The following is a 12,931-nucleotide window of genomic DNA, read 5'->3' as shown; positions in this document are numbered from 1 at the left end:
AACACATTTTCAGCTCATTAACCTTGGTAGCAACTTTCAGGGATCTATGTACAGGGACACTGAGACCCCTCTGCTCATCTACACTACCAAGAATCTTACCATTAGCCTAGTACACTTTATTCCTGTTGGTCCTTCCAAAGTGAATCACCTCAGACTTTTCCGTATTAAACTCCATTTGCCACCTCTCAGCCCAGCTCTGCAGTTTATCTATGTCCCTCTGAAACCTGCAACATCCTTCAGCACTATCCACACTTCACTGACCTTAGTGTCATCCCCAGAGCTTGAGGAAGAGAGTTTTTCATGGTAACCTCAGCTCCTGTGAGAGATGAACCGATGCTACTGGCATCACTCTACATCATAAATAGCTGCGCAGCCAAGTATGGTAACCCATACATTCAACGTGACTAGGATTATTTAAACTGACTACTTATGGAAGAAGAAAATGGCGTATCTGTAAAATATTGGAAAATATTGATCTACATCAGCTGAAGACAGTCAGTTTAGATATCAGTACTTACTGAATTCCAAAGCTATCACCACTGAAAATACGATAACCATCTTCTGTGGACATTATTTCACTTGATTTGGCATTTACAATGTCCCAGATTGCTGCATATTCAGAACTGTCAAAAATTGTAAGTTATTACCATTTAGATATCTGCCACTCTCAGCATGCATAATAACAGCAGTTTTCTAGGTTTTCAGCAGAATACTTCCAAAAATCAAATAGCAAAAGGGAAGATGGAAATTATTAAAATGATTATAATTGCTAAAAAATGCATTTGAAAACCTAATAGGACTAAGGCTGACAAATCCCCTGCATCATAATGTCTTAAATGGGAGTAGCTGCAGAGATAATAGATGCCTTGGTTGTAATTTTCCAAAATTCCTTAGATTCTTGTAAGATCCTAGTAGATTGAAAAATGGCAAATGTAACAGCTCAACTTCAAGAAAAGCAGACCAAAAGTAGGAAACTGGACCAGTTAGTTGAACATCTATAATGGTTGAAATCCATTACTAAGGAGGTACTGGCAAAGCAGCGAGAAAATCATGACACAATCAAAATGAGCTAATATAGTTTAGTGAAGGGAAATCCTGTTTGGAAAGGTTATTTTTTTAAGGATGTAACAAGCTAGCCGGATTAAGGGAAACAAATAGATGTAGATTATTTTGAATTTCTAAAAGGCAAATTGATGATTACTACATAAAATAATACCTAATGGTGTTGGAGGTGATATATTAGCGTGGATAAAGAATTTTTGATGACAAGTGAATTAACAACTTCACCCAACTCAGTTCCATTGAAAGTAGTTGGCAAACAAATCCGGCTTTGGTTACTGCAGTTGATGATGCTGCAATGTAGGATGTTCTTTCTGATAAACATTCTCCTCTCCCTACTTGATACAATAGTGTGGCTCTCACAGATCCTCTTCATCCATCACATACCTGCATTGGGTGATCCAACTGCCCAGAGCAAAGCATGCAAGGATTGCATGGCTCCCTCTGTTTATACTGTGCGGCAATGAAAATCAGACCTAAGAAAGCATGGGAAACCCATGTTGAGGACACATCTATGGCTCTCATTGGCCACAGTGGAAGAAGAAATTGCATTTCATACATATACAATGACATACTGTTCTGAGCCCTAACTTTGCAATGCAATTTCTCATCAGGAGGACATTGAATGAAAGAGGAATGACTATACTCTCACCATTTCATGAGTCCATCTTTTGCTGCAAACTCCACATTAGGATGAAATACAGTCGCAGGTGGACAGAATAGTGAAGAAAGCATTTGGTATGCTTTGAGGAGAAAGTGAGGTCTGCAGATGCTGGAGATCAGAGCTGAAAATGTGTTGCTGGAAAAGCACAGCAGGTCAGGCAGCATCCAGGGAACAGGAGAATCGACGTTTCGGGCATTAGCCCTTCTTCAGGATTTATTGGTCAATACATTGAGTATAGGAGTTGGGAGGTCATGTTACAGCAGTACAGCTCATTAGTTAGGCTACTTTTGGAATACTGCATTCAATTCTGGTCCCTTTGCTATAGGAAGGATCTCGTGAAACTTGAAAGATTTACAAGAATGTTGCCAGGGATGGAGGGTTTGAGCTATAGGGAGAGGCTGAATAGGCTGGGAATATTTTCCTTGCAGCATCAGAGGGTGAGGGGTTACCTTATAGAAGTTTATAAAATCATGAGGGCATACATAAGGTGAATAGCCAAGGTCTTTTCCCCGGGGTGGGGAATCCAAAACTAGGAGGCATAAGTTTAAGGTGAGAGGGGATAGATTTAAAACGGATTTAAGGGGCAACGTTTTCACACACACAGCGGTGTGTGTACGGAATGAGCTGCCAGAGAAAGTGGTGGAGGCTGGTACAACTACAACATTTAAAGGCACCTGGACAGGTATATGAATAGGAAAAGTTTAAGAGATAGGGGCCAAGTGATGGCAAATGGGATTAGATTAATTTAGGATATCACATCAGCATGGATGAGTTGAAAGGTCTGTTTCCATGCTGTACAGCTCTATGACACTATATGGAGACCTCTGACAAGGAATGCAATGGGATGATTTTATATGGACCTTTGTCATCATGAACTTGATTCAGATATGTGCTGTACAAGCAGTTTGGCACACATGTAACAGGAGATTTTAAGTGTGGTACGAACAATGAGAACTACTTCCCCCACCCCTCACGTCACCCAAGAAAGGCAGCTTGCATTTTAAACAATGGTATTGACATTTTGTTCCCCAAGTTGTGACATAAGCAGTTCCTGGACATTTTGCAAACTGTAACATCCCTGTAAATTCATGAAAATAGGCCTCTTGCCATTCACTAGTCAGATTTTCATCTTGTCTTTCAAACATTATGTGCAAAATTAATCTCTTTTTATTCTCAACACTGAGCATCATAAGGTTGAATAGCCACTAAACAACTTGAGCAATAGTCAAGTTGGTAAATATGATGAGATTTGCACCATCAAGAAAGCAAAAAGCCACTGGAAAAGATACTGTCACTATGGCCATGGCGCAACCAAGGTGTAAACAAATTGAGAAGAAACTGATACACCAACAAACCCAGGACTAACACTAATTCCCAGCAGCTGCTTCCTACTGTTCTTTAGGAAAAGAAATGACCGTATTTACCCAGTCTAGCCCACATGTGATTCCAGACCCACGGCAATGCAGTTAACTCTTGATTGCCCTCTGGACAATTAGGGATGGGCAATAAATGCTATTCTAGCTAATTATGCATACATCCTGTGAATGAATGAAAAGGTCATAGCTGAAGATCCCCTCAGGATTTAAAGATAGTACAGGAGCCCAAAGACTATTGTTCTTGATGACATTTTCTCCAGATTAGTGAAGCACAGTTGGGGATTAAACATGGCAATGGTGAGTACTTCCATAGTGGCGCAATACATAATTAGATGAGCAACATTTTCTTTTCATTCATGCCATATTTCCTCAACTTTCTTGCCATTGCCATTCATATTGTTCAATGGCTCAGAAAATTCTACCCAAAGAGTCTGTAAAGGAGAATATACAGGTTAAGTAAGTGAGCAAATATTTGGCAGATAAAGCACAATATTGGGAAATATGAGTTTGTCCACTTTGGCAGGAAGAACAGAAAAGAATGATATTATTTATGGAGATAGAGACTACAAACGCTACAATACAGAGGAATCTGGGTGTCCTTGTATGTGAATCACAGAAAGTTAGATTGTCAATACAGTATGCAAGTATGTAGGTAAATGGAATGTTTGCCTTTATTGCAAGGAAGATACAATATTAAATTAGGAAAGTCTTGCTGCAATTGTACAGGCATAAGTGAGACCAAACATACTGTGTACTATTTTGGTCTTCTTGCATAAGGAGGGATATATTGATACTGGAAACAGTTCAGAGAAGTCTCATTTCCTTGATTACTGGGTTGAAAGGGTGGAGTTATGAGGACAGACTTCGCAATTTTGCCTGTATACACTAAACTTTACAAGAATGAGAGTAATCTTATTGAAACATGCAAGAGTCTGAGAGAGCTTGGCAGAGTGGATCCTAAGATGATGTTCCCCCTTCTAGAGAAATCTAGAACTAGGTGAATAGTATAAAACTAAGTATCTCCCACTGAAGACAGAGAGGAAGAGAAAATATTTCCTGAAATGGTCCTTAGGTTTTGGAATTCTCTTCGTCAGCATACAATGAAGCCTGGATTATTTAACATATTCAAAGCTGAGTTCACTATTTTTTGAAATGCAAGAATATAAGTAAAGATATTTGGCCCTTTGAGCTTACTGCACCATTAACTTACATAATGGTTGATCTGATTATGGTTTTAAGTCAACTTTTCTGTCTCCCCATAAATCCTTGACTCTCTTTTCAATCAAAATCTAGAATTCTGTGTGCATTACTTTGAACAAAGTAATGACAGCTTCAAAATAATGAACATGTACACATCTTACCACTATTCACCTTGAATAATAGTCAACCACCGTCAAAAATATCTTACTTCTGAGGCTCAAAAAGATCATTGCAAGATGTTTCCAAGGTCTAGATAGAAGTGAAGGTACCATCAGTGGTTCTCATTATTTCTGCACAAATGATACAATTGGAAATCGCCTCTCGTAATACGTTTGAGAGCTCTGGCCTTCTCCCCACAGCATTTGTTTGCTTACTAATCAAGAACCTATCTGTCTCTGTTGTAAAGACATACAATAATTTAGCCTCCATACCTTCTGACCAAATCTATCATCATAAATCAGCAACTTATCCACAACACTGGTACGTCTTCAGAATAGGATTGAGCAAAAAAATATTCTGGCCATTTTTTGAGGCAGTACTCAAGGATTACAACACAATAGAACGTGCCTGACCTTTGTGCATTTCTAGTCTCATTTAAACTGTACTTTCCGACTACAATTACATACCTTTCACCTACCCTCACTTGATGGTTGCTGCACCAGTGTCTTGGTCAACACTTATTTTCCCTTTAGCCCTTGCTTTGGTCTACACAAGATGCACAGAGCTGGAAACTGTTGGACAACTGCAAGGTTGCGGCTCCTCCGGTGTGGCCTTTTGGTACCCTTGTCTGCTTCACTCATAGTCAACAAAGTTAAGGGTTATGGAGTGGCATGCAGCAAAGTGGAACTAATGCCAAAATTAGATCAATCATAATTTTACTTTACGTCAGAGCAGGCTCAAGATGGAGAATGGTTTACCCTTGCTCTTATGCCTTACAGTCTTCAAATGGTAAGAGAGTAGTTCAAGATGTCTTTTTAGTTTCACAATTATACAGGATGATCTACACAATGTACATAATACATGCTAAGATATTCAATATTACATATTAGGAACTCCTGCGCATATCACTTATGTAATACCTGTAATTCAATGAGTTATACATTAAAATTTCTTCTTCACTGAACATTCTGATATTACTTTCTGTATATGGTCCACCTCCGATAACTTTAAATGTATACCTAGGGAATTAAACCACAAATGGGTTAATTATGGAGACAAATAAAGATAACCATTTGAATGTGCTTAAAATGAAGGATATTTGTTTTTCACTTACTTGCCCCAAAACCGGTCAGATTTTCCAGTCACCATGTCTTGAATCAAAAAAAAGGGGTAAAATGCTGCAAAAAACCCAAAATTGAATATAACAAAATAACTAGGACAGATAAAACATTTTTTTATTCCACAGAATGATAATATACATGTGGTAAGACGATGGCACTCATTGTAACTCACTCAATTTCAATGATAGAAGAACAGGAGGCTAAAGAGAAACTCTTTTAACAAAGCCTCATCTTTTTTTTTAAGTGAGCTCCTTGAGGTTGAAAATCAGATCTTTCTTTTAACACTTTTTCTCTAAATTAAAATAATATTAGTCATAAGTGTAAATGTTCTGGCTATGTCAAATATGGTCTTTCAAAATACTAATGTTTTATTTTGTTTGCTTTTTAAATGAATCAGTGATAATATTTGAATAGTATCAAATACTAAAGTAAAAATATGTACTAGCAAAAGCAAGTAAGGTTGAATAAACTGCATTTCCTTTCCCTGAAGAAAGGTTCAGTGTTGACCTGATAGAGGACTTTACTATTAGGAAAGACTTTGATTTTACAAACGTAGAAAATAGAAGCAGGCAGTAGGCCAATCAGCCCTTTAAGCCTGTTTCATCATTCAAAGGACATTACAGCACAGGAACAGGCCCTTCCGCCCTCCAAACCTGCCCTGATCCATATCCTCTATCTAAATTTGCTGCCTATTTTCTCAGGATCTGTATCCCTTTATTCCCTGCCCATTCATGTAACTGTCATCTTAAATGACGCTATCGTTCCCGCTCCTACCACCTCCGTTGTCAGCACATTCAGGCACCCACCACTCTCTGCACAAAGAACTTTCCACGTATATCTCCCCTAAACTTTTTCCCTCTCACTTTGAACTTGTGTCCCCTTGTAATTGAGTCCTCCACTCGAGAAAAAAGTTTCTTGCTATCCATTCTGTCGACACATCTCATGATTTTGTAGGTCTCAATCAGGTCCCCCCTCAACCTCCTTCTTTCCAATGAAAATAATCCTAGTTTACTCAACCTTTCCTCATAGCTAGCACCCTCCATACCAGGCAACATCCTCATGAACCTCCTCTGCACCCTCTCCAAAGCGTCCACACCCTTTCGATAATGTGGCGACCAGAACTGTACGCAGTATTCCAAATGTGACTGAACCAAAGTCTTATACAACTGTAACATGACCTGCCAAATCTTGTACTCAATACCTCGTTCGATGAAGGAAAGCATACCATATGCCTTCTTGACCACTCTACTGACCTGCATTGACACCTTCAGGGAACAATGGACCTGAACACCCAGATCTCTCTGTACATCAATTTTCCCCAGGATTTTTCCATTTACTGTATAGTTCGCTCTGGAATTCCATCTTCCAAAGTGCATCATCTTGCATTTGTCTGGATTGAACTCCATCTGCCATTTCTCTGCCCAACTCTCCCAATCTATCTATATTTTGCTGTATTCTCTGACAGTCCCCTTCACTATCTGTTACTCCACTAATTTAAGTGTCAATCTGATTATGAGTGACCATCAAACTCAGCACCCTATTCTGGACAAAGCAGCTGACTTGATTGACACCACATCCACAAATATCCACTCCCTCCACCACTGATGTCCAGTGGCAGAAGTGTGTACTATCTACAAGATGCCTTGCAGAAGTTCTCCAAGGCTTCTTACACAGCACCTTCTAAAACTACAAGCACTGTCATCTAGAAGGTCAAAGATAGTAGTTGCATGGGAATCAATGCAAATTTTCCTCCAAGCCGCATATCATCCTGACTTGAAAATACATTGCAATTTCTTAAATGCTGCGAGGAGAAGATCTTGGATTTCCCTCCCAACGGTGCTGTGGGTCTATTTACAGTAAGTTGACTGAAATGATTTAAAAAGGCCACCAGTTTCTCAATGGAAACTAGAAATCGGAAATGATCTGGTGTATCCAGCAGCACACACATCCCATGAATGAATTAAAAAATGGAGTTTCCTCAAGTTTATGGGCTGTGTTTATGGGAATGTCACAGGGATTAGAGCTGGGCTTCATTTATTTATGATATATTAATTACTTTGTCAAAAATAGATAGAGTAATATAATTTGCTGGCAATACAAGCTAGATGGGAATGTATACTGTGAGAAGGATAAAAAGTCGCTGTTAGATAGACTGAGTGAGTGGGCAACATAATGGCAGATTTATTATAATGTAGAGATGTCTAAGGTTATTCACTTTGATTAAGAATAGAGAAGCAGATTGGTTTAAAAAAAAGGACCTTTTAAATACCGATATTGTGCTGAGACTTTGGTGTATTCTTACAAAGAATTTAAAGTTACCATGCTGGTACAGCAAACAATTAGGAAGACAAATAGCTTAATCTTTATTGTAAAGGGATTAGAATATAGGAACTTTAAAAATTCTTGCTACAATTATCCAGAGCTTTGGTGAGGCCATACCTGGAATTCTTTGTGCAATTTTGGTCTCCATATTTAAGGAAGCATATAGTTGCACTGAATGTAGCACAACAAAAGTTAATTAAATTGGTCCTTGAGATAAGAAGGTAGTTTGATGAAGAAAGCTTAAATTGAGTATATTCTCTGTGATTTAGAAGAATGAGAAGTAATCCCATTGAATCATGTAATTCTGGAGAGGCTTGCTAGGATACACAGTAGGTGATTGTTTCCATTTGTTGAAGAATCCAAAACACAAAGGTATCGTGTCAGGATAAGAGGTTGATTATTTGGGACTGAAATTAGGAGAAACGTCTTCACTGAAAGGATCCTGAATCTTTACGAGTCTAAACCAGAGTTGTGGATATTTCATACCCCTATTTCTTGAATATATTTCCATATCAACCTGGTATGTACCTGAGTAGGTGGGATCCGAAACTGGCCCTTCTTGCTCAAAGGTAAGGACACTACCAAAACCACCACAACCTCCTTCTATCTGTTCGATACTCTTAAATTTGATTTGTACAGATTGAGAATCCTTTACCTGAAAATCTAAGGTCAATGGATTTTTGGATAAAGGACTTTTATATTATTTTGGGTTCATGATAATCTATTAGGGTCTGTTTGATTTTGCTTAATCCAAATGGACATAAAAGTGAAGTTTTATTTCAAGGAACCAAACAGACCTGTAGACACACTGACTTCAGCCCTTTGGGGGGAAAAGAGAACTTCGCTTTAGGAACCTTTCAGGTCAAACAAAGTATTTTTCCAAAGTTTACTGAACTCAGTGTATGTACAGGTCTGTTCAAGTCTATTTCCAGAATGAGTCCAAAATGGTTTTCAGGCATAAGGATAATGGATATATCCTGTATGATAAACTCTGTGTTAAAAGTAGACAGGGGTTTAGTTTCATTTTAGATTTCTTCTGCGATTGGTAATGATGTCCCTGATGTTTCTTGATACAGCATTTTTAATTAGGGTTACAGCTTCAGCTGAACAGTTTTGTGCATTAGAAATAAGGACAGAAGAAGAATTACTGATGTTGCCTTGCAACATGGTATCCTGTGACACAGGGAGACAGACAAGACAAAACCATCTAAAGGCATTGTTGAGGTCAGGGAGCTGGGCACATTTTACTTCTGAACGCATTTGCCAGTTTGCAGCTTTCATATGGTCCATGTGCCTGATCAGGGCCATTGCATCTACTAAAACTTTTACTTCATGGACCTGACCTTGTTCCCGTGGTTCCTATGTCATCCCTGAAATTAACTGTCACTTGCTTCGCAGAGTCTTGTGTCCAGCACTGAAGTTCCTGATGCTGCTTTACACTTGCTCCCCACCAGGTACGGGAATATTAGATTTAATCTGGTGGGCAGTCTTCTCCCCATTAGCAACTCCATGGACTATCCCTATAGTTGCATGAGGGGTGCTCCTACAATCAGATAGGAACAGGGACAGTTTGGTTCTAGTGAAGCTATTGGCTGTTTCTTTAAGCCTGCCTTCAAACTTTGTATTGCTCTTTCTGCCAGGCCATTGGATATGAATGGAATGGAGCTGTCCTTATATGTTGAATACTATTCAACTTTAGGAAATACTCAACTTTCCTGTTGGTAAACTATAGCTCATTATCTGTGAACAACACTTCCAGGAATCCATATACTGCAAAAGATACACGCAGTTTTACTATCCTTGCCCCCATGTTTGATGAATGAACACTAGGGATATCCAGCCACTTTGAGTGGGCATTCACAATAGCTTAGAACATCAAGCTGATAAAAGAACCTGCATAATTGATGTGTAACCAGGGTTTACTCAGCAATTCCCACAAATGTGGGTAAGCTGCTAGCAGTAATCTTTGTCCTTGTTCACACTCTGGGCGCTGCCCCACCAACAAGGCTATGTCCTCATCCAATCCTGGTCACTACACATAACTTCTCACCAACATCTTGATTCTGGAAACCCCTGGATGATCCTGGCGGAGTTCAGCCAGTATCTGGCAGTGACCTTTGCTCAGGACAATCATTCTTGCTCCCCATAATAATGTGCCATCCTCTACTGTGATCAGGTCTCTCTGGGTCCAAAAAGATTTCAATCTGCACTGTGCATTAGTCAAAGTCCTGAATGCATAAGCTATTCAGCATTCCTCTCTATTGGACCACCTATCATCTAATACTACCCCGATGGCATATGGGGAGGCATCATATGTCAATATCAGATCTCACTTAGGGAAGCTTCCCAGAAAGCTATGACCTGACTATACAACCACTTCCAAGGTTGATCCTTTTTTAAGAGTTAATGCAAAGGTGCCTGGATGGAGGCCAGGTTATGTATGAACCTCCTAGAATAATTCACCAGCCCAAGATCGAAGCTCAGGTACAGATGTGGGAGCCAGGGCACCTTGACTGCCCTCACTTTATCTTCCAACAGGTATAATCCAGCCTTGCTGATTTTGTGGCCCAAGTAGATCATTTGGGGTGCCTGGAACACATTTTCTTCCCTTCCATGTCATACGCCCACCGTGAAGGACTACGTCCAAGTTCTCTAAGTGCTCTGCATTGGTCTTTCTGTTACTAGCATGTCAATTAGATAAATGGCAAACTTGTAAAATGTTCTCCATCATCCTCTGAGAAATTTCACAGGCTGAAGATACCCCAAATGACAATCTTTTATATTGGTACAAACCCTTGTGGATATTGATTGTAACATACTTCTGGGAATCCTCATTCAAATGGAATTTCAAGTACATATGGCTCATATCCACCTTCGCGAAGGACAGCCCCTCTGCCAACTTTAGATATAAACCGTCTATACAAGGGATTGGGCACTTATCCAACTGCAAAACGTGGTTTATCATTTGTTTAAAATCTCCACAAAGGCAAACCAATCCACTGGGCTTCACAAGCGGTATGACTGGTGCTGCCCATTCTGCAAACTGGACTGGCTTGATGATTCCTTCGCTTTCCAGCCTTCTGATTTCTACCTCAACTTTTTCCCATAAGGCAAATGACACTGGACATGCCTGGCAAAACTGTGGAACGTCAACATGCAAGGTGGCCTTGGCTCATTTAATAACCCCGTTGCTGTCTCAAGTCCGTATACTAGCAACAGCAACTACAATGGCTTGTCCTGAAGAAAATGTTAGCCATTGGCTGGGGCTTAGCTTTGTTCCGGGGTTTTGCTATGGGCTGGCTTGGGAGTCCGTCTATTCAGGATACGTCCTGAGTCAAGCTATACAATTGCCTTCATTCAAGTGGTGTTCCCCAATCTCAGTCAGATCAGCAAGGGTATTCACTTCCATTGGAATACCCTGTAACTCAAACAGAGTTAACAGAGTCATCGAGATGTACAGCACAGAAATAGACCCTTTGGACCAACTCATTCAAGCCGACCAGATATCCTAAATTAACCTAGTCACTCAGATGCTCTGAGACACCTGGATCGTAGCACCTGGGAAGCAACACACCATCCTGGATTCTCATTTATGGCCACAGAATCTCCTATCTGTCCTCCTAAATATCGAGTCTCCTATCACTAAAGTCCTGTTTAACTTTACCCTTTCCTGCTGTGCCCCAGAGCCAGTCGTAGTCCCACCAACCTGGCTACTACTGGTTTCCCCTGAATGGTCATCCCCCCAACTGTGTCCAAAATGGTATACTTGCTTATGAGGGGAATGGTCACATGGGATTCCTACAGTCTCTGCCTACTCCCTTTGCCTTTCCTGGTGGTCACCCAGCCAGTCTTTCCCTGTACCTTAGATGTGACCACCTCACTTAAACTCTTCTCTATGAAGCACTCAACATCTCAGACAATCTTGACTGCATCCATCTCCAGCTCCCAGGAGTTGCAGCTGGATGCACCTCCCACAGGTATAGTCATCAGGGATTATGGAAATCTTCCTGGGTTCTCACATCCGGCAGGAGCAACATGTGACTACTCTAAATGCCATGTTAACTGCAGTAAAACTAAAAGGAATGTTAAAACGACTATACTTGAGCTTACCTGTACTTTTTGCTGCACTGCTGCTCTCCAAAGTCTCTCTTACTCTGCTACCAACAAATTTTGTAATAGCACATCTCCCTACCCGTCCACTTTTTGTTTTGGTTAGAGAAGGAGGGAAACACTACAATGATCGAGGAGCCCAGAACTTGAGGGCATAGGTTTAGGGTGAGAGGGGAAAGATATAAAAGAGACCTAAGGGGCACAGAGGGTGGTACGTATATGGAATGAGCTGCCAGAGGATGTGGTGAAGGCTAGTACAATTGTAACATTTAAGAGGCATTTGGATGGGTATATGAATAGGAAGGGTTTGGAGGGATATGGGACGGGTGCTGGCAGGTGGGACTAGATTGGGTTGGAATATCTGGTTGGCATGGACAGGTTGGACCAAAGGGTCTGTACAGCTCTATGTCTGTACCTGCTGTACACCTCTATGACTCTATGTGGTGTTTGGGCTTTAAGGACTTTTTTTTTCAAAAATATACTTTATTCATAAAATAATTTGATGGTCTGTACAGTTGGTCATGCCATACATATGTAATCATGTACATACAGAGATCAAAACTTATCATTTTTATACAGGTCTGTACATTTTTCCATCATATGCCCATATAATTAGCTGAGGTGTCAGCATAGCCCAAATGACTGCATGGGCCCCTTGTTCTTCGTTAGGCAGGCAGGCTTTACACAGTGGTCTTTCCCCACTGAGCCTTTGCAACAGCTGCTCCAAGCTTCAGCGCGTCCCTCAACACGTAGTCCTGGACCATGGAATGTGCCAGTCTGCAACACTCAGTCGGGGTCAACTCCTTCAGCTGGAAGATCAGCAGGTTTCGGACCACCCAGAGAGCGTCCTTCACCGAGTTAATGATCCTCCAGGCACAGTTGATGTTCGTCTCGGTGTGCATCCCGGGGAACAGACCGTA

General features: G+C 40.5%; 1 protein-coding gene across 1 annotated transcript in view; it reads right to left on the bottom strand.

Moving 5' to 3' along the window:
• LOC122542706 (cation channel sperm-associated protein subunit gamma-like) overlaps positions 1–12,931 on the bottom strand; it is a 216,295-nt gene that overhangs the window by 23,518 nt on the left and 179,846 nt on the right. Inside the window, exons 19-21 of the mRNA XM_043680685.1 lie at positions 5,573–5,636; positions 5,379–5,477; positions 519–623 (exon numbers count right to left, since the gene is read on the bottom strand). Coding sequence (XP_043536620.1) covers positions 519–623; positions 5,379–5,477; positions 5,573–5,636 — 268 coding nt within the window. The remainder of the gene's footprint in view (positions 1–518; positions 624–5,378; positions 5,478–5,572; positions 5,637–12,931) is intronic.

Source organism: Chiloscyllium plagiosum, chromosome 41, assembly GCF_004010195.1.
Source record: "Chiloscyllium plagiosum isolate BGI_BamShark_2017 chromosome 41, ASM401019v2, whole genome shotgun sequence".
NCBI classification, from domain to species: Eukaryota; Metazoa; Chordata; class Chondrichthyes; order Orectolobiformes; family Hemiscylliidae; genus Chiloscyllium; species Chiloscyllium plagiosum.
This window is presented reverse-complemented; position numbering and strand designations above follow the sequence as displayed.